Here is an 18,391-nt window from a genome sequence, read left to right as displayed (position 1 = left end):
AAGTTTACAGTGGCTTCAAAATTAATTAAAGAATCATAAAAAGCAAAACACACCTGATTCTGAAAGAAGAGTAAGAACCTTGCAATATTTTTTTGCTATAATTAAATAAGAGAAAGTGCACCGCCATGTTACTCCAACGATAGTGACGGGACGCGCGCGCCTGCCGTTAACTCCACTACACCTACACCTGTAGCCCCGCCCATGCGCGCCCCTTTTCTGAAGCGAGTTCAGACAAAGAGTCATCGACAGATAAACTAGGCTATGAGTGCTGGTAATTTACTCTGAAACTCGACTGAGACATTGTGAATGAAAATGGACTTGAGTAAGTATTTATTATTTTAAAAAGTCATCGTCTTTTCCTTGTTGATTAATAGAAAATATGACTTTTAATCAAACTCGATGTGTTACCTAACGTTACTATTTTTATGAGACATTGCCACTTTCACTTTCGTATTGGTCTAAGATAAATAAATTTGGTAAGATACTTGTCTTGATACTAGTCTTTCTTTGTTCTCCATAGCTAGTCGTTTCCAATATGGCTTGACTGCGTTTTAGTTTTATTTACAGAATACACTCATGTATTTTAAAGTGCGTCAGTGTGTGCGTGTGACAGGAGTGTGCGCGCATGAGAGATTTATTCATTATTTTAGCTTGCCTTTTCACATTTGCATATTTTTAAAGGATATATAATTACTGAAAACATGTTATTTTTGCAAACAAATGGCAATTTAGCCCTGAGTTATATGTAATCTGTGTTTTTGTTTTCTCCTGATTTAGAAAATTAAACAATTCTCATTTCTTCATAATTTAGTTAACCATGGTCCATGGATGATGATTAACTTAACTTAATTCACGAGACATTTGTATTATTATGATTTGCATAGTTTTAGTACAGCTTTCTTGTTAACTGTTCAGAAAACACACACACTACAGTAAAGCCGTGTGTCTGTTCTGTATTTGTTGCAGGTGAGGCCCATCATCTCTCAGAGCTCAGGATTGTGTTGATGGGATGTAGAAGAGCTGGAAAGAGTTCAGCTGGAAACACCATCCTGGGCCGAGAGGAGTTTGGCTTGAGGAAATCTGCTCAGTGTTTGAAGAGACATGGAGAAGTAGCAGACAGACACATCACTGTCATTGAAGCTCCAGGATGGTGGGGGGATTTCCCTGTAGAGAAGAGTCCTGAGTTACTGAAACAGGAGATTTTGCTCAGTGTGTCTCTGTGTCCTCCAGGACCACACGCTGTACTACTGATCATACCTGTGGACATTAGATTTAAAGAGACTGAGAGAGAAGCATTGCAGGATCATCTGGATCTTCTCGGTGAGAGAGTCTGGAGTCACACTATAGTGCTGTTCACTGCTGGAGACTCTCTGTTAAACACATCTATAGAGCAGCACATCGAGAGTGAAGGCCAGGATCTCCAGCGGCTGATGGACAAATGTGGGAACAGGTTTCATGTGTTCAACAATCGCAACAGGAGTGACGACACTCAGATCAAGGAGCTGCTGGAGAAGATTGAGGAGACAGTGGCACAAAACAACGGCGGCCATTTTGAAATAGACAGAAAGATTTTACAGGAGGTGACAGAGAGAAGAAGAGCAGAGGAAGAGAGAGCAGAAGAACGAATGAAGAGGATGCAAAAAAGGAGAGAAAACATCAGATCACAGATGAGTGAGTCGGCATACTTTATAGTGCAGATACACACTGTTACATTTTCATGATTTATGTAATATACTCAGTCACAGCAATAATAGCCAGAAACCTCTTGTCATTAACCGCTATTTGTAGAGACATTCCCAATAGATGGGTTCACAGCAGATCACAGTAGCCGCGTTTCCACTGCCGGGCCAGGGCCGGGCCGTGCTAGTGCGTGCCAGGGCCAGTCGCGTTTCCACTGTCACTTCCGGGGCTTGATCGGGGCTTCCTCAGGGCCAACGGCCAGGATTTCTGGCCCGTCGAATACCTTGGGCCAGAGGGGGCCAGCTCGGGCTAGAGGCGTGCTCAAGGTAAAAGGCGGAGTTTATCGGTGTTATGGAACGTTATGATCTGAAGCAAGATGCACGGGTGTCCATGTTTAACCTATTAACCGTTTAAAATTGCATAACATTTTAATTTGAACTGTAGGCCTATGCCAAATGCTGCGCAACAATATATAGGCTATATATATAGCTACATATCGACGAATTTTCAGACATTTGTTTGATTTTTTTGCCCCTTAAACATTTTAAATATTTGACAAATTAATATGAAAAATATATATATTTTACTGGTTTTCTGAGGCCAAATTAGAACCTGGAAATGATATTTTCCCCGCAGTGCTGAATGAGAAGAGCCGTAAACAGCCTACAGAAAGGGGATTTATGGGTGATTTATAGGCTATAATAAATGTGTCTGATAATAAAATAATATAAAATAACGAGGCATTAATTGTTTATTAATAAACTATTGTTTTCTAAATGATTTTCGGCTAAAAACATATCTCCATCTCCGGATGCACATTTAGAGAGAAATTAAGCTACATAAACATAGAAGATATTGGCTTTCGATTCGAATTTGTTCGTTTTAAATTGGACATTTAAAGCTTTAATCTACAAAGGATATAACCCCTGTAGAATAAGCTTTAAATGTCCAATTTAAAACGAACAAATTCGAATGCGGTGGCTGTTTCAGGTCTCGCGCTTCAGTTCACGGAGATCATGAAGCGCGCCTTGATTAATTGTTAAAGCACAACGTTTTCTTGTTATAAATAAATTTATTTGCGAATAATGTATTATTATTTTCTGTATGACCAGAAATTAAAGAGTATTTTAAGTTGTTTCCACTGAAAGAAATGCAATGAAACTGTTCACATGGGCGTCTCGCAGCCATCAGTGCGTGCTCCACACACACTGGATATGCGCTGATATTTGTCAAAAATATTGTGTTTATTTGTGCTCTGTTCCTTTTTTGGATAAAGGCATCTTCTACATATGCAGCCTAATAAAATGTTACAATAATGATGATGATGGTTATTATTATTATTATTATTTGCAGACACGGAGTTTTTGTGAAATGGACGTTTTGCTTATTTTCAATTGGCAATTTCAGTTTGAAGGGTGATGGAAATGGGGCTTTAACGGCTCCGTACTTGCTGCGTTTTATTTCTATAAATTAATTTCGTTTCAAATGGGGTCCAATCAGTTATTAAAGGTGTTAAAAAATTACTCTGTATCTCGAGGTTGCGGCGCGCACACTATGCACCGAGTATTAACCGATGGGCCTCGGTTAACGATTAATGAATAACTTGAAAACGTGCCCGCAGCCCTACTTGTTATATCGCGCAAAAAATCGCTGCTTGAAATGGAGAATCGCCTGTACTGGTCTCGGGACACTATTGCAGCCACTACGGCAGTTGAGTTAATATACATGCTATCTTCCTAATTTAAAAAATAAATTAATTCATAATACCCGCTGAAATGGGTTGGGTTTTATGACGTTTGATCCTGAAAGGCGTGTTAGGGGTGGGGTCTGGGGCAGCGCTGTGGGGCTACTGGCCCGGCAGTGGAAACGCAAGCCCGGTGCTTGAGGCCCGAGGCCACTAGCTCGGCCCGGCTCGCTGTTAGCTCTGGCCCAGCCCTAGCCCGACAGTGGAAACGCGGCTAGTGATGGCCCTACAACCTGTTACTGAAGGAAATAAGCAATTTCATTTCTTCAATGATCCTCTTCATATGGTGTGCTTCTGATAATGGAAATCATTTTTACCAAATTCATAGAAACATACAAAAATTAATAAATTAATAAATAAAAGAAAACTGCAAACATCTTGTCTTGAATATAATCTTAAACATCAGCTTTACACCTATAGACACGCCTCATGTTTGTCCTGTCGAACACTTTGAAAGTACATTACAAGTAAAAGCTACAATACTGCTGGTGGAAGTATATTTTATTTGGTTAAAAAAGAGATATTTATTTTTTAGGCAAATATGTCATGTAAAATGGACATTTGTAAGATTAAAAGCTATTTTTATTAACCCGTTTAATCCCATGGGTCACAATTGTGACCGCAGCTTTTTTCTTATTTCTGGAAGCTCTAAAAATGTTGTTGTTGACTTTGGGAAAGAAATTCAACTTTCAACTAAATGACAAAATAGATTGTCTTGATTAAAATCTATTAATGTCATGTGATTAGTGTGAACGGTCAAAATAGTTTGTCTTGATTAAAATCTATTAATGTCATGTGATTAGCGTGAAAGGTCACATGACCAGTTAACTTCCTGCCTGCACATCTAGAAGAAGATGTCTTCCTCAGACTACTACAAAAAGTAGTATGTAACACATCTTAATTTACAGATAGAGCTATCATATTTTGTACATATATTCTTTAAAGGGTGTACTACTGATATATTTTGAAAATTCTACTCCTGCACATATATTTTGCTCGTAAGACTTGCTCGTAAATTTGTTTACACTCACAATTGTGACCGGTAGTATAACACAGTGCTTCAATTGAAAATGTCTCGGTTACGTATGTAACCCTCGTTCCCTAAGTACAGGGAATAGAGACGTGTCGTCGGGGAGTTCCCTGACGAATTTGGGATCTTGCTAGGGAGCCTAATTTCCTCTGAGAGAATTAAAAACGAGCCAATAAAAACTGGCATGCAATCTTTGCATTCCGCGAGCGGCCTACTAGCGCGGATATAAAAAGCGGAAGTAAACACTGCATTGACGCTTTTCGCTGAGGAGCTGAACAGAGTCCAGACTGTACTCAGGGAACGAGGGTTACATACGCAACCGAGATGTTCCCTTTCGGCCTGGGAACTCCAACTTGTCGTCGGGGAGTTCCCTGACGAATTGGGATCCCTAATAAAATGCCATGGTGCTGGCCCCTTCCAGCCCCTAGCTATGCTACCCAATGCAGTTTCAGAAATAAAGGGAGCTAGCTAGGAAGTCACACTGCTGTTCCACAAGACCCAAACAGTGGACATTGGATAACACTGGGAAAGCGTGCCCAACCCGAGAAAGGGGAAGGGAACGCTGCGGAAGCCAGCCGCCTGATGTAGGCCTGGAATACACAAATGTACTATCCCAGGGGGATAGTGAAACATATGGCAGTCCCTGAGGTAGTCCCAATCCAAGGGGAGTGGGAGCGTACTCAACAGGGATGACAGAACGAGTCTGTCAAGGGGAAGTCACGGCTGGACTGCAAGTGGCATAATGGGTCACAAAGAGACCACTAGACATAACACCCAGTCTACACAACAACTCCCTTAGAGGTAGTAGACCTGGCGCCGGCGGCCCGCCATGCCTGGCACCGGAGGGGTGATGGAGGAACTCACAAGGCTAACCAACGAAGGGCGCCAATGGAGCAGAAAGACGCACGTATCCGGCTGAGGCATGGAGTGGCGTAGTAAGCTGGCACAACCTATTCCCTCGCACCACTGGCCGTAGCGAGAACTCGGGAGGAAACAGGTTCCACATGTAGGCTATAGAATCTAACGAACGTGTTCGTGTCACCCAGCCCGCAGCTCTACAAATGTCTGGCAGCAAGGCGCCTTGAGCCAATGCCCAGGAGGCGGCAACACCTCTAGTAGAGTGAGCGCGCAACCTGGGAAGACAAGGCTCACCCGTAGCTTTATTCGCTTGGGTGATAGCATCCACATACCAGTGAGCTAACCTCTGCTTGGAGACAGCCTTTCCCTTTTGCTGGCCTCCGTAACAGACAAAGAGCTGGTCTGAGGTCCTGAAGCTTTACGTTCTGTCAATGTAAACCCATAGGGTGCGGACGGGACAGAGAAAAGCTAGGGCTGGGTCTGCCTCCTCCTGGGGCAGTGCTTGCAGGTTCACTAACTGATCCACGAAGGGAGTGGAAGGAACCATGGGCACATATCCCGGATATCTCAATATCACGCGAGAAAGGCCTGGCCCAAACTCTAGGCACGATTCATCGACCGAAAAAGCCTGCAGATCCCAGACCCTCTTAAAAGAGGCCAATGCCAACAGGAGCGCTGTCTTAATAGACAGGATATTTAGCTCTACTGTCAGCAAAGGCAAACAGTCCCAGTGCTGTCCGTACGGACCAGTACGTGCTTGTCTTTGAGAAACCCCTTGAGGCGGCACAAAGCCAAGCGTACTGCTTGCAACTCAAGGCAGTCGATATGCCAATGCAGCTGGGGCCCCGTCCACAGACCCGAGACTGCATGCCCTTTGTACGTGGCCCCCCACCCCCTGGCAGAGGCATCTGTGAAAACCACAGCAACCTGGACCAGGGGCAATCCTGCCCGTAGAAACGCAGGATCCGACCACGGGGTGAAGGTTTAGCGACAGTGCGGGATTACTCTGACCCGGAACGTGCTGCTCTGCCACGCCAACCTTGGGACTCGATCGTGAAGCCAGTGCTGGAGCAGTCTCAAATGTAACAGGTCGAGCGGCGATACTGCGGCTGCAGCTGCCATATGCCCCAGGATTCACATTGTTTCAGTGGAACCGCTGTCCTGCCTCGAAAGGACCTGAGGCAGGTGAGCACTGACTGGACGCGTTCCTCCGTGAGGCGCGCTGTCTGGGCGACCTAGTCCAGCTCCATACCGAGATAAGAGATTCTCTGCACGGGGCAAAGTTTGCTCTTGTTGCAGTTGACTTGAAGCCCTATCCGGCTGAGGTGCTGTAGCACCATGTCCCTGTGATAGCACAACGCATCTCGTGAGCGAGCCAGAATGAGCCAGTCGTCGAGATAGATGAGAATGTGAACGCCTTGTTCTCTCATGGGAACAATGGCCGCTTCCGTGACTTTCGTGAAGACGCGGGGCGACAGGGCCAGCCCGAAGGGTAGGACTTTGTACTGATACGCTCGACCCTCGAAAGCAAACCGTAGAAACGGTCTTTGTCAAGGAAGAATCGAGACGTGAAAGTAAGCATCCTTCAGGTCGATAACTGCAAACCAATCCTGGGGACGGATGCATTCGAAAATGCGCTTCTGCGTGAGCATCTTGAACGTGAGTTTGTGCAGGGCCCGATTCAAAATTCGCAGGTCCAGGATCGGCCGTAACCAACCGCCTTTCTTGGGTACAATGAAGTAGGGGCTGTAAAACTTAGACCTCATCTCGGCAGGAGGGACCGGCTCGATCGAGTCCTTCGCCAGCAGGACATCAATCTCTTTCCGCAGGACAGGGGCGTCCACTTACTGCACACGGGTGAAGTGGACGCCCCTGAATCTGGGAGGCCAGTATGCAAATTGAATTGCATAGCCGAACCGAATGGTGCAGATGAGCCATCGGGACAGACCCGGAAGCGCTTGCCAGGCTTCCAGGTACTGACCCAATGAGCCCACCCGAACCACCGGCATACCCGCGGAGAGGCAGCGAGGTGGAAGACAGGGACCCGGCTCCAGTGGCAATGTAGCCACTGGAAGCGGGGTCTGGGCATGGAGTTCGCCAGGAACCTGCTTCCACCGGGGGGCAGACGGCAGAGAGAGTGGGGTTTCTGCTGTGGGCTGCCCCGTGGCGAGGGGAGGGTAGGGGGAGAGACGAGGCATGAGGCCCAGCCTCCTCGTGAGCTGGTCTCTGCCCCTCCGGGCCCAGCCACCGACAGGAGCGATGCAAACAAGGAAGCTCACAGGACACAGTTGCATCCCGATGGACTGCTCCACCAGGGGATTCCCTCGTACCCGTGCGCCACCCTGCCGTCTAGAATGGTAAGGAAGGAGGAGCGAGGTTGTCTTCGCCTGAACGCCAGGGACGCCGACCAAGACTTCAACTCCTCATGCACTTCGGGGGGGCTCCGGCCGCTTTACCGGAAGTGCCGATGGCGGGGTGCAGCTAGAGCTGAACTGAACCGGCAGGCGAACTAGATCAAGGATTATCTGAAGGGACTCCCCCATTTTTCAGGGTTCTCAGTCTCGAACGTAGCATCGCCAGAGTCATATTCCGGCAATGAGAGCATGACTCATCCACAAACGCCACCTCAGCGAGTGCGAAGCCCAGACACGTAATGGCAATGGCCATCAGCCTGAGGGAGAAGTCGACCGCATCCAGAACGGGTGAGTCGACATCCTGAAAAGGACGCGAACACACCGTGGAGCTCTTTTAGAAGGAAAAATAAATAAATTAATTAATTAATTAAAAAGAAGAAGCACTCTGAAGCGCCGAAGCACCGAGGGATCAGCGTGGCAGACACTTCCGGGTAAAACTGCATGCCCTCGTTCTGCACTCGCACACCAGCAGCCATCAGAGAGTCTTCTTCCACCAGCTCGTTTCTCTTAAAAAAGGTAAGGAACAGTAACACACAGACAATACTGAGAGGCTCCAAAGAAAAAAGCGTCAATGCGATGTTTACTTCCGCTTTTTATATCCGCGCTAGTGGGCAGCTAGCGTGATCCCAATTCGTCAGGGAATTTCCCGACGACACTTTGGAGTTCCCAGGACGAAAGGGAACGGGTATTTACTGGTATTGCCAGGTATTGGCAATCCTACACTGAACATATGCCACACCTGAGGGGGAAGGATGATCTTGGCAAAGGAGAAGTGCTCACTAACTCAGATTTAGACAGATTTGTGAAAAATATTTTTTAATTATGTTCAGTGTAGTTTTCAGTATCCCAGAAACGTTCAATGTGTTGGACGTTCTGGACGTACGTTCTGGATTTTTCCCATCCTCACTGATCTAGTCATAAAATCCATTTAAATAATCATACGACGCCTCCTTGTGCGCTGCTTTGTCGACGACGGCCGCGGTGTGACACTGGCTGGTGTTGCCAGATTGGGTGTTTTTTCGCTACATATTAAGGCCTGTTTACGTGAGTTTTAGTCGGGTTTTCGCCTGGAAGGCTCTACAGAAATCTGGCACCCTATTGTATTAGGTTAAACTGAGAATATAAACCAAGTATAAAACCTAATATTTTTTTTACTAACTTAACCAACATAAAATCAAAAAAGGCATATTGTTTGAGTGTTGGGGAGGCCTAATGAGTAAAATGCATGCACTCAAGTCGCAAGAAAAATTTTTGGATTAAATGGGTTAAAAAAGAAATGTTAACATATTTTGAGAACTTTTACTGCTTTCATAATGGTCAATACAGATCAGATTTTGCATCTGTTTATGCCAATTTAGGTTGTTTCTTCCCTCTATAAAGACGTATATTTATAAAAGCAGTCACAAATGGGTTTTTTTGGCTTTCTTTCCATCTAGTAAATGTAATACAGTCATGTATTTGGAGGTGTTAATAACAACTAGTGCATTGATAATGCTTTCCCAGTCGAGAACACACACAAGAGAGAAATTTATTCATTAGTTTAGAGGAATCATTTAGCCTAATTATTTTTTAAAGAATATACTTTCTGAAATTATTATTCTGAAGCTATTGGGAATTTAGTCTTGCTTAATCTGTGTGTTCACTGTGATCTGTTGTTTTGTGTGCAGATTATTGAAATTACGCTATTTTATTTTCTTCATAATTATTCTCCATCTATAACCTTTGTTCAACTCCGATTTAAGAGTTTTATTAATGTGAGTAACATAACTTAAATGTAATTTTTTTATCAATAATGTGTAGTTTGACACCCATGCACAGATGAGGTGAGATTTCAGGAACCCCTTTTCCACAAAGAGAGATTATTTAAGAAGATTTAAAATGTCACCCTCCTTAAGAAGTGTGTTTGTTCTGTATTTGTCGCAGGTGAGGCCCATCATCTCTCAGAGCTCAGGATTGTGTTGATGGGATATAGAAGAGCTGGAAAGAGTTCAGCTGGAAACACCATCCTGGGCCGAGAGGAGTTTGACTTGAGGAGATCTGCTCTGTGTTTGAAGAGACATGGAGAAGTAGCAGACAGACACATCACTGTCATTGAAGCTCCAGGATGGTGGTGGAATTCCCCTGTAGAGTTCAGTCCTGAGTTACTGAAACAGGAGATTTTGCTCAGTGTGTCTCTGTGTCCTCCAGGACCACACGCTGTACTACTGATCATACGTGTGGACTACACATTTAAAGAGATTGAGAGAAAAGCATTGCAGGATCATCTGGATCTTCTCGGTGAGAGAGTCTGGAGTCACACTATAGTGCTGTTCACTCATGGAGACTCTCTGTCAGACACATCTATAGAGCAGCACATCGAGAGTGAAGGCCAGGATCTCCAGCGGCTGCTGGACAAATGTGGGAACAGGTTTCATGTGTTCAACAATCGCAACAGGAGTGACGACACTCAGATCAAGGAGCTGCTGGAGAAGATTGAGGAGACAGTGGCACAAAACAACGGCGGCCATTTTGAAATAGACAGAAAGATTTTACAGGTGACAGAGAGAAGAAGAGCAGAGGAAGAGAGAGCAGAAGAACGAATGAAGAGGATGCAAAAAAGGAGAGAAAACATCAGATCACAGATGAGTGAGTCCACATACTTTATAGTGCAGATACACACTGAGTATATTACATAAATCATGAAAATTAACAGTCACAGCAATAATAGACAGAAACTTCTTGTCATTAACCGCTATTTGTAGAGGCATTCCCAATACGCTGATTACACGCAGCCTCCATTTTGAAATCGAAAGCGAGGCTCTGGTGGGAAGAATCCCAGAAGGACAGATAGACAACAATGCCTTGGACTACCAACCTGAAGCTGCTGCCGTGATTTAAACTATTGGATGTTAACATCCAACATAGGATATGAATATACTTCGTTCCTGCTTCTTTTTTTACGTTCTGATTCTGAATATCTATCTAACATTTTTAATAAATTTAACTGTAAATAGTCTAAAGTATGAAATAAATGTATTTTTAGAATAACAAATTTCTACATTTAAACAAATCAATACGACATCGCATTTGCGACTCTCCTATGATTAAAGGCGACACTTCCAGTTTTCTTCCCACGGAGCCATTTCAAAATGGCGGCTGTGTGAAATCAGCGTATAAATGGGTTCACAGCAGATCCAACATGACATCAGCGTAAACACACCAATTTCAAGTCAAGTGGTGTGTTATCTACGCATTTTGAGCTATCCACGTGTATCCGCGTGTATCTGTGTGTATGTCTACTACGCCATTAATGTCCGAGTGATTTCGCGTACACGCCGTTAAATGTCCATGCGAAAAGAAGCAAAATGTAGATCTACATCTGGGGAGCAATCTTTTTTTTTCCTAGGATGGAAGGGGAAGACTCATAAATGCTATTAACCCCAGTGACGGGTAGGTTTAGGGACGGGGTTGGGGTAGGTCATATATTTATATACAGTAATGTAACGTTAAGTCAACGGCGTTCATAAACATGCTGAAAATCGATTATGCGTGTTGATAGCATGCCAAAAAAATGGAAATACATCATACATACGCCATTTCATGAGATCAGTCTGGCAGATCATAGTGACGGCTCTACAATCTTTTACTGAAGGAAATAAGCGCTTTAATTTCTTAAATTATCCTTTTCTTCATATGGTGTGCTTCTGATAATGGAAATCCATTTACCTACTTCATAGAAAACAATACAAAAAACAAAAATCCTGCAAAAATCTTGTCCTGAATATAATCTTAAACATCAGCTAGCTTTACACCTATAGACACGCCTCATGTTTGTCCGGTCAAACACTTTGAAAGTACATTACAAGTAAACACTACTAGACTGCTGATGGAATTATATTTTATTTGGAGCTTTAAAGGAGAACTCCGGCGAAAAATGAACCTTTGGTCTAATAAAACTTCGGTACATAGTCAACCGTTCTCTGAGATTTGTTTTCATGATAATCGAATGTAAAGAGTTTTATCTCTAAAAACTGTTTAGCGTATAATGCTAGTAATGGGGGCATTGACTAAGTAAAAAGAAATCGCTAGTTTATACCACGAACAAGGCTCAAAGGAGCCCCACACTAACGTAGTAACATGCAAAACGAAGCATTGGGAACTTTGAGACCATTTAATAAGAAGATACTTTATGAAGACAGTTCACTTCGCGTATACAGACAGGAGCCATCTTAAAAAATAGTCTCGATAAGTCATACCACGAACGTTGTGCTGAGTGATCTGAACTGTATGAAGTTCAGCGAACTTCTGAACTGTATGAACGGCGTTCGGGGATCGACTTATCGAGACTATTTTTTAAGATGGCTCCTGTCTGTATACTCGAAGTGAACTTTCTATCTTCTTATTAAACGGTCTGTACACTTACAAAGTTCGCAATGCTTCGTTTTGCATGCATGGAGCCTCATTATGTTACTGCGTTAGTGTGGGGCTATTTTGAGCCTTGTTAGTGGTATAAACTAGCGATTTCTTTTTACTTAGTCAATGCCCCCATTACTAGCATTATACACTAAACAGTTTTTAGAGATAAAACTCTTTACATTCGATTATCATGAAAACAAATCTCAGAGAACGGTTGACTAGGTACCGATGTTTTATTAGACCAAAGGTTCATTGTTCGCCGGAGTTCTCCTTTAACTAAGGCAAAAATATGTCATGCAAAATGGACATTTGTGAGATCAGAAGCTATTTTTACGAAAGACAAAATGTCAACATGTTAATGGTTTTTGCGAGACACTTTTACTGCTTTCATATTGTTCAATACAGATCAGATTTTGATCTTTTTATGCCACAAAGTGTCTTTTTTTGGGTTTCTTTCCATCTAGTAGTCAATGAATGTAAATGTAATACAGTCATGTATTTGCTGGTGTTAATAGCCACCAGTGCATTGATAATGCTTTCCCAGTCGAGAACACACACAAGAGAGATTTATTAATTGGTTTAGGGAGACAATTTAATTTCAGGAACCCCTTTTCCACAAAGAGAGTTTATTTAAGAAGATTTAAGATGTCACCCTCCTTAAGAAGTGTGTTTGTTCTGTATTTGTTGCAGGTGATGCCCATCATCTCTCAGAGCTCAGGATTGTGTTGATGGGATGTAGAGATGCTGGTAAGAGTTCAGCTGGAAACACCATCCTGGGCCGAGAGGAGTTTGACTTCAGGAGATCTGCTCAGTGTGTGGAGAGACATGGAGAAGTAGCAGACAGACACATCACTGTCATTGAAGCTCCAGGATGGTGGTGGGATTCCCCTGTAGAGTTCAGTCCTGAGTTACTGAAACAGGAGATTTTGCTCAGTGTGTCTCTGTGTCCTCCAGGACCACACGCTGTACTACTGATCATACGAGTGGACACTAGATTTAAAGGGACTGAGAGAAAAGCATTGCAGGAGCATCTGGATCTTCTCGGTGAGAGAGTCTGGAGTCACACTATAGTGCTGTTCACTGTTGGAGACTCTCTGTCAGACACATCTATAGAGCAGCACATCGAGAGTGAAGGCCAGGATCTCCAGCGGCTGATGGACAAATGTGGGAACAGGTTTCATGTGTTCAACAATCGCAACAGGAGTGACGACACTCAGATCAAGGAGCTGCTGGAGAAGATTGAGGAGACAGTGGCACAAAACAACGGCCGCCATTTTGAAATAGACAGAAAGTGTTTAGAAGTGATGGATGGCAGAAATAAAACAGAAGAGCACCAGGAGAAATGGAGAGAGGAATCCGGATCACAGACTAGTGAGTGACATCATAAAATGTTATTACCGTATTTTCCGCAATATAAGGCGCACTTAAAAGCCTTTCATTTTCTCAAAAAATGACACAGCACCTTATATATGGATCAATTGGTTAACAACGCTCCGCGTTATTAAATTCGCCACTGAACTCGTGTCCATCTTATGCCCGCTTTGTCACACGGCCAGTTCAACCTCGTATAAATCAGGTTATGTGCGTCTCCCACTCATGAGCGCTCACTCTTAACAGACACACTGTCCCCGGTGCTGCTCGCGGGTCACAGAATGTTCATAAAGTGCTCCCCGTTCACAGTAACCGGGTCGTCTCATTCAAAACAGACAGCTGTTGCTGTCAGCGAGCCACCGCACATTGAATACTCATATGAGTCAGGCTGCGAATGTAAGTCACGTGCACGCCCCAGTGCGCTCACACTTACTAAATAAACGCCTCCGGCGCCGCGCACTCGCTACATTCCCTTTAGCACATCTAGTGGATGCATAACGCAAACCCAGTCAAACGTTTGACTGCAGTATATTATGCGCCTTATAATCCGGTGCTCCCTATATATGAAAAATGTTCTAAAATACAACATGACAGCATGACTTTTTTGTAAACATACACGCCACTTTCGAGTCAAGTGGTGTGTTAGCTTTACGCATTTTGAGCTACACCATTTACGTCCGCGTCATTCCATGTGTCTGTACACGGCACGCCGTCAAATGACCGAGCGAAACGAAGCAAAATGTACATCTAAATCTGGGGAGCGATCTTTTTCTTTCCTAGGATGGTAAGGGAAGATTCATAAATGCCATTAACCCCAGTGACGGTTGGGTTTAGGGACGGGGTTGAGGAGGTAGGTCATATATTTATACAGTAATGTTAAGTCAATGGCGTTCATAAACACACTGAAAAGTGATTATGATAGCACGCCAAAAATGGAAATACGAATTGGCGTGTCATACACACGCTACTTCATGAGATCAGTCTGTAAAATAGCTCATTCATTGAAGGTGCGCTTTATAATCTGGTGCGCCTTATAGTGCAGAAAATACAGTAATATTATCTGCATTTAATCGCAGATGCGTTTCCTCATTGTTCTAGACTATGGGCCTGATCTTTAAAACGTGTGAAGGCACAGAATTGATTTTATAGTGTGTGTCGCCGGATCGCATTAAAGGTTTTTTGTTAGAGCGGTGTCGTGTTAGCGGCCACTAAGTTAATAACTAATGATCTTTGTGACGGAAGTGAATCAATCAAAACTAACTTTATCTGGACAATAACTTTATTTCTAGAGCTGCTGTAAAGCTAAACAATCTCTGTTAATTTAATGTCCAATTATCACTGTAAAGCTGCTTTGAAACAGTCCATATTGTTATAAATTAAGGTGACTGTACTAGACTTGAGGGTCAGTCTACTCTTGCCCCATTCTGGCCGGTCCAGATATGGTTCTCGATATCATATAACTCCTAGCAGGTCCTCTGTGGAGATTCCCCTCTGGAGGGACCTGCTTTCCCAGAGCGGTGGAAACTGTGTGTGTGAGAGATCATACTCTACTTTAGAGCCCCATTGTACGGCCTAAAAGGGAATGTTTTCACCGTTTGGTGTCGGGAGCGTGGTGCTGGAGTTCCTCCATCATCGCTTCTCTGCTGGTCTACCCCGTACTAGGGCTGTGCTCAGAATATCGATACAACGGTACGTCGTCATGAACTCCTGGCGATGTGGGTATTGATACAGCAGCTGCCGTATCGATACCATTGTGCTTTTGACTGTAGCCAATTCAGGGCTCGAATTTCGGCGCGGGTATTGCACATAATTTTAATCATTCCCGCAGCTCTCCCACTTATAATGCGTGAAATTCCCGCAAACTTTGATTCACTTTAGCATGAAGGTTGTATTAGCAAATGAATCCACACAGATTATAAAATCAAATCAGTAGTTTTAAAATGTTCTTCAAGAAGCAATTTCGCGAACAGCATGAGTTCAATGGTGCTGCGTCTTCTCTCTTGTCTCTCAAACGGCTGCTCAAGGCAAGCGTCCAGCGCTCCAGCCAGTGAAACTACACGCTCACGTTTAGGAGTCGGCACATGACGGAATATTCACTTGCTTAATCGGGCCAGCATTGCATCATGACTAAAGTTTACCATTTGCACGTCTTTACGTCTTACCAGTTTAAACATTCAAACGATTTTAAACTATTCAGTACTTGCTCTGAGAGTTGGTTTTCTCTGCATACATAGACTATAATAAAGCCATCTCACATACAGCTCGCGAGATTATATCCCTTTAACAGACTAAAACACGCAATATTATGTAAAAAATTTCGGTCTTGGTAAGTATTCTCTAAACACAGTTGTGTGATCCAGTGACACAGTGATCCAGCTCTCAGATTTCATCAAAAATATCTTAATTTGTGTTCCGAGGTCTTACGGGGTTGAACAACATGAGGGTGAGTAAATACTGACAGAATTTTCATTTTTCGGTGAACTAACCCTTTAAGACTAAATTGCGCCTAAATATTAGGTGTTGAGAAAACTAAGTTAAATGTAAGTTGTTACCGTTTTTGCTTTTATGGAATGTTTTAAGTTTTGTTTAGTCATTGAACAGTGTAGACATGCTTCAGTGTCACTATAATTGTAATTTCAGTTGAGGCAGACTTTGAAAGCCAAAGGAAGAGCCACTTTAAGCATTTTTATTCCTATTTAACTCATTGTTTTTTTATGACAAAAACTAAATTGTTTTTAAGTTATCACAACTGTATAACACTGTTACTAAACTCAGCTCAAAATAAATTTAAATTCCAAATTGATCCATTTCATGATACGTATCGTATCGTGGCTTTAGTATTGCGATGTGTATCGTTATCGTGACATTGTTGGTGATACACAGCCCTACCCCACACTATTAAGGTGTATGTGGCAGCTTTCTTTGCCCATTAGGTGAAGATCCTCCTTCCCTGACCCATTTAGAGTTGACAAAGTTGACTATCTGAATTAATTACAATCACATGAACTGATGAATATACTGTATTCCTTCAATGCCATGTCAGTTGCTTTGGATAAAAGTGTCTGTTAAATGCATTCATGTTGTAAATGTTGTACTGATCTGCTCTCTGCTTTCATTATTACAGGGAGTGCAGATGATGGATCTGACACATGGTCTGTGGGAAGTTCTGCTTATGGTTCATTCAGTTCACGATCAGGAGCAGACCCAATTTTCGTTTCTTCACATTTCAGAGATTCATCTCACAGAAGTTACGAGTCAGGGGCCATAAAACGACATAACAGCATGGAATTTCCACCACCAAACAGTGAGTGTCTTGTTTTGGCACTTTCAGTTTATTTTGGTCTTCCTGTGATCTTTTTTTATAGCCTTAGAGCTCATGTTTTCCATGAATAAATTTAAATAAATAAGAATTTTTTTGTTGTGAAAATATTATATTTAGTCAACATTGTCATAAATTTGTCACCACACATTTTTCCACATAATAAAATTTGGACTCTTTCTACATTTTCCCTTTTCTCAATTTTTGATAATTTAATTTATGACAATAAAGGCAAATCTGATTTAGGCCTAAAATTAAAAAAGGCACATATAATAAGTAGTTTGATCTTCTTAGGTTCTTAGGAGTTTAAGCACTTGTTTATGCTGATCATTTATTCTTCTTTACATCTATATGGCCAACTGTAAGCTTGCAATAAACAGCAATCAGGTTTGTAATAAAGATATTTTATAGGACAAAACATGTAAAATCCCATCAGATTAATAAAGTAGATATTTGTATAATGTTTTAATGATGACCAATAGACTGCATTATTTTTAGGAACATATTGAAAGTTTTAAAACTTTAAAAATTTTGTTCTATAAGAGTTTTCAACTTTTTACTGATTTTAAATGTTTTTCCCCCAGTGAGTGGAGATGAGCGGTCGGACACATGGTCTGTGGGAAGTTCTGCTTACAGTTCATTCAGATCACGATCAGGAGCAGAGAGCGATTCGGTTTTTAGCTCGTCACGCTCAAAAGTCTCATCTCACAGCTCAGGATTCGGGTCTTTGCGGTCCATCCCGGAGTCTGAGGAACATTCAGGAACCAGACGAGCACTTGGTGGGAACATCATCTCAAAACTTTTCCAGAGAAGATCAAAGAAGCATGAAGACACTGAGAAAACTTGAATTATATCAAATGTATAAAAGAGAAATTGTGTCTTTATAACATTTATTATACATTTATAATTTTGAGACACAATCTAACGATAACTATTACTAAAACTATAAAGTAGCCTATTGCAGTTGTCTAATTAAATTAGAGGAGATCATAAGTCATATTGATGTAAAATTAACATTGTTTATTAAAACGGTGTTTTTTGGTTACTTTGTCAAAATATATATATATTTTTTTTAACTTTATAAATCCTAATTTTTAATCTCAGATATACATTTGCTAAGGGGTAATTAAATGTAAATCATGTAAAAATTATCATCTTTCAAAAATGTCTGACAAAAAAACCTACAACATGTTGAATGATGTTCACTAACCCGGTAAAGTTTTTCAATTGGATTGCTGTTTTTTTTTTTTTTGTAAGGGGCGGTGTGAGGTCCTAAGTATTTTGTTGCCTGAGGGCAACATCATCATGCCATAGAGGGACATAATTATAAATTATTAATATATGTAAACTCTGGCAGACAATGAGAAAATGTATATTTAAATTGAGATGACAGACAACAACTGAACATATATTGGTGGGTGATGGGGAATGGTCAGTGTTTCGAGGCCGCAAAGGCCGTTCTGATAAAGCAGATCGTAGCCTATATTTGCAGTAAGTGTAGCTAAAACACGCCTGTCACGGAACAGCTGTAGCTTTGATGCAGTCAGACCCGAGTTCGAATCCGCCTTTTGCCGAACATA

At 42.4% G+C, this 18,391-nt stretch overlaps 1 protein-coding gene across 2 annotated transcripts in view; it reads left to right on the top strand.

The window, feature by feature from the left end:
• Positions 1-212: 212 nt before the first annotated feature.
• The window catches only part of LOC120471344 (GTPase IMAP family member 8), a 66,726-nt gene continuing 48,547 nt past the window's right edge, over positions 213-18,391 (top strand). The window contains exons 1-3 of one of the 2 annotated variants that reach the window (XM_089131598.1): positions 213-322; positions 967-1,671; positions 9,650-10,351. In XM_089131598.1, the coding sequence (XP_088987724.1) occupies positions 307-322; positions 967-1,671; positions 9,650-10,351 (1,423 nt within the window). In that variant the 5' untranslated portion in view covers positions 213-306. The remainder of the gene's footprint in view (positions 323-966; positions 1,672-9,649; positions 10,352-18,391) is intronic. The other variant, XM_089131599.1, reaches the window with a different exon arrangement.

This window comes from Pimephales promelas, chromosome 5 (genome assembly GCF_988280905.1).
Source record: "Pimephales promelas chromosome 5, fPimPro1.hap1.1, whole genome shotgun sequence".
Lineage (NCBI taxonomy): Eukaryota > Metazoa > Chordata > Actinopteri > Cypriniformes > Leuciscidae > Pimephales > Pimephales promelas.
The sequence above is the reverse complement of the archived record's forward strand: the minus strand, read 5'-3'. Positions and strand labels throughout refer to the sequence as shown.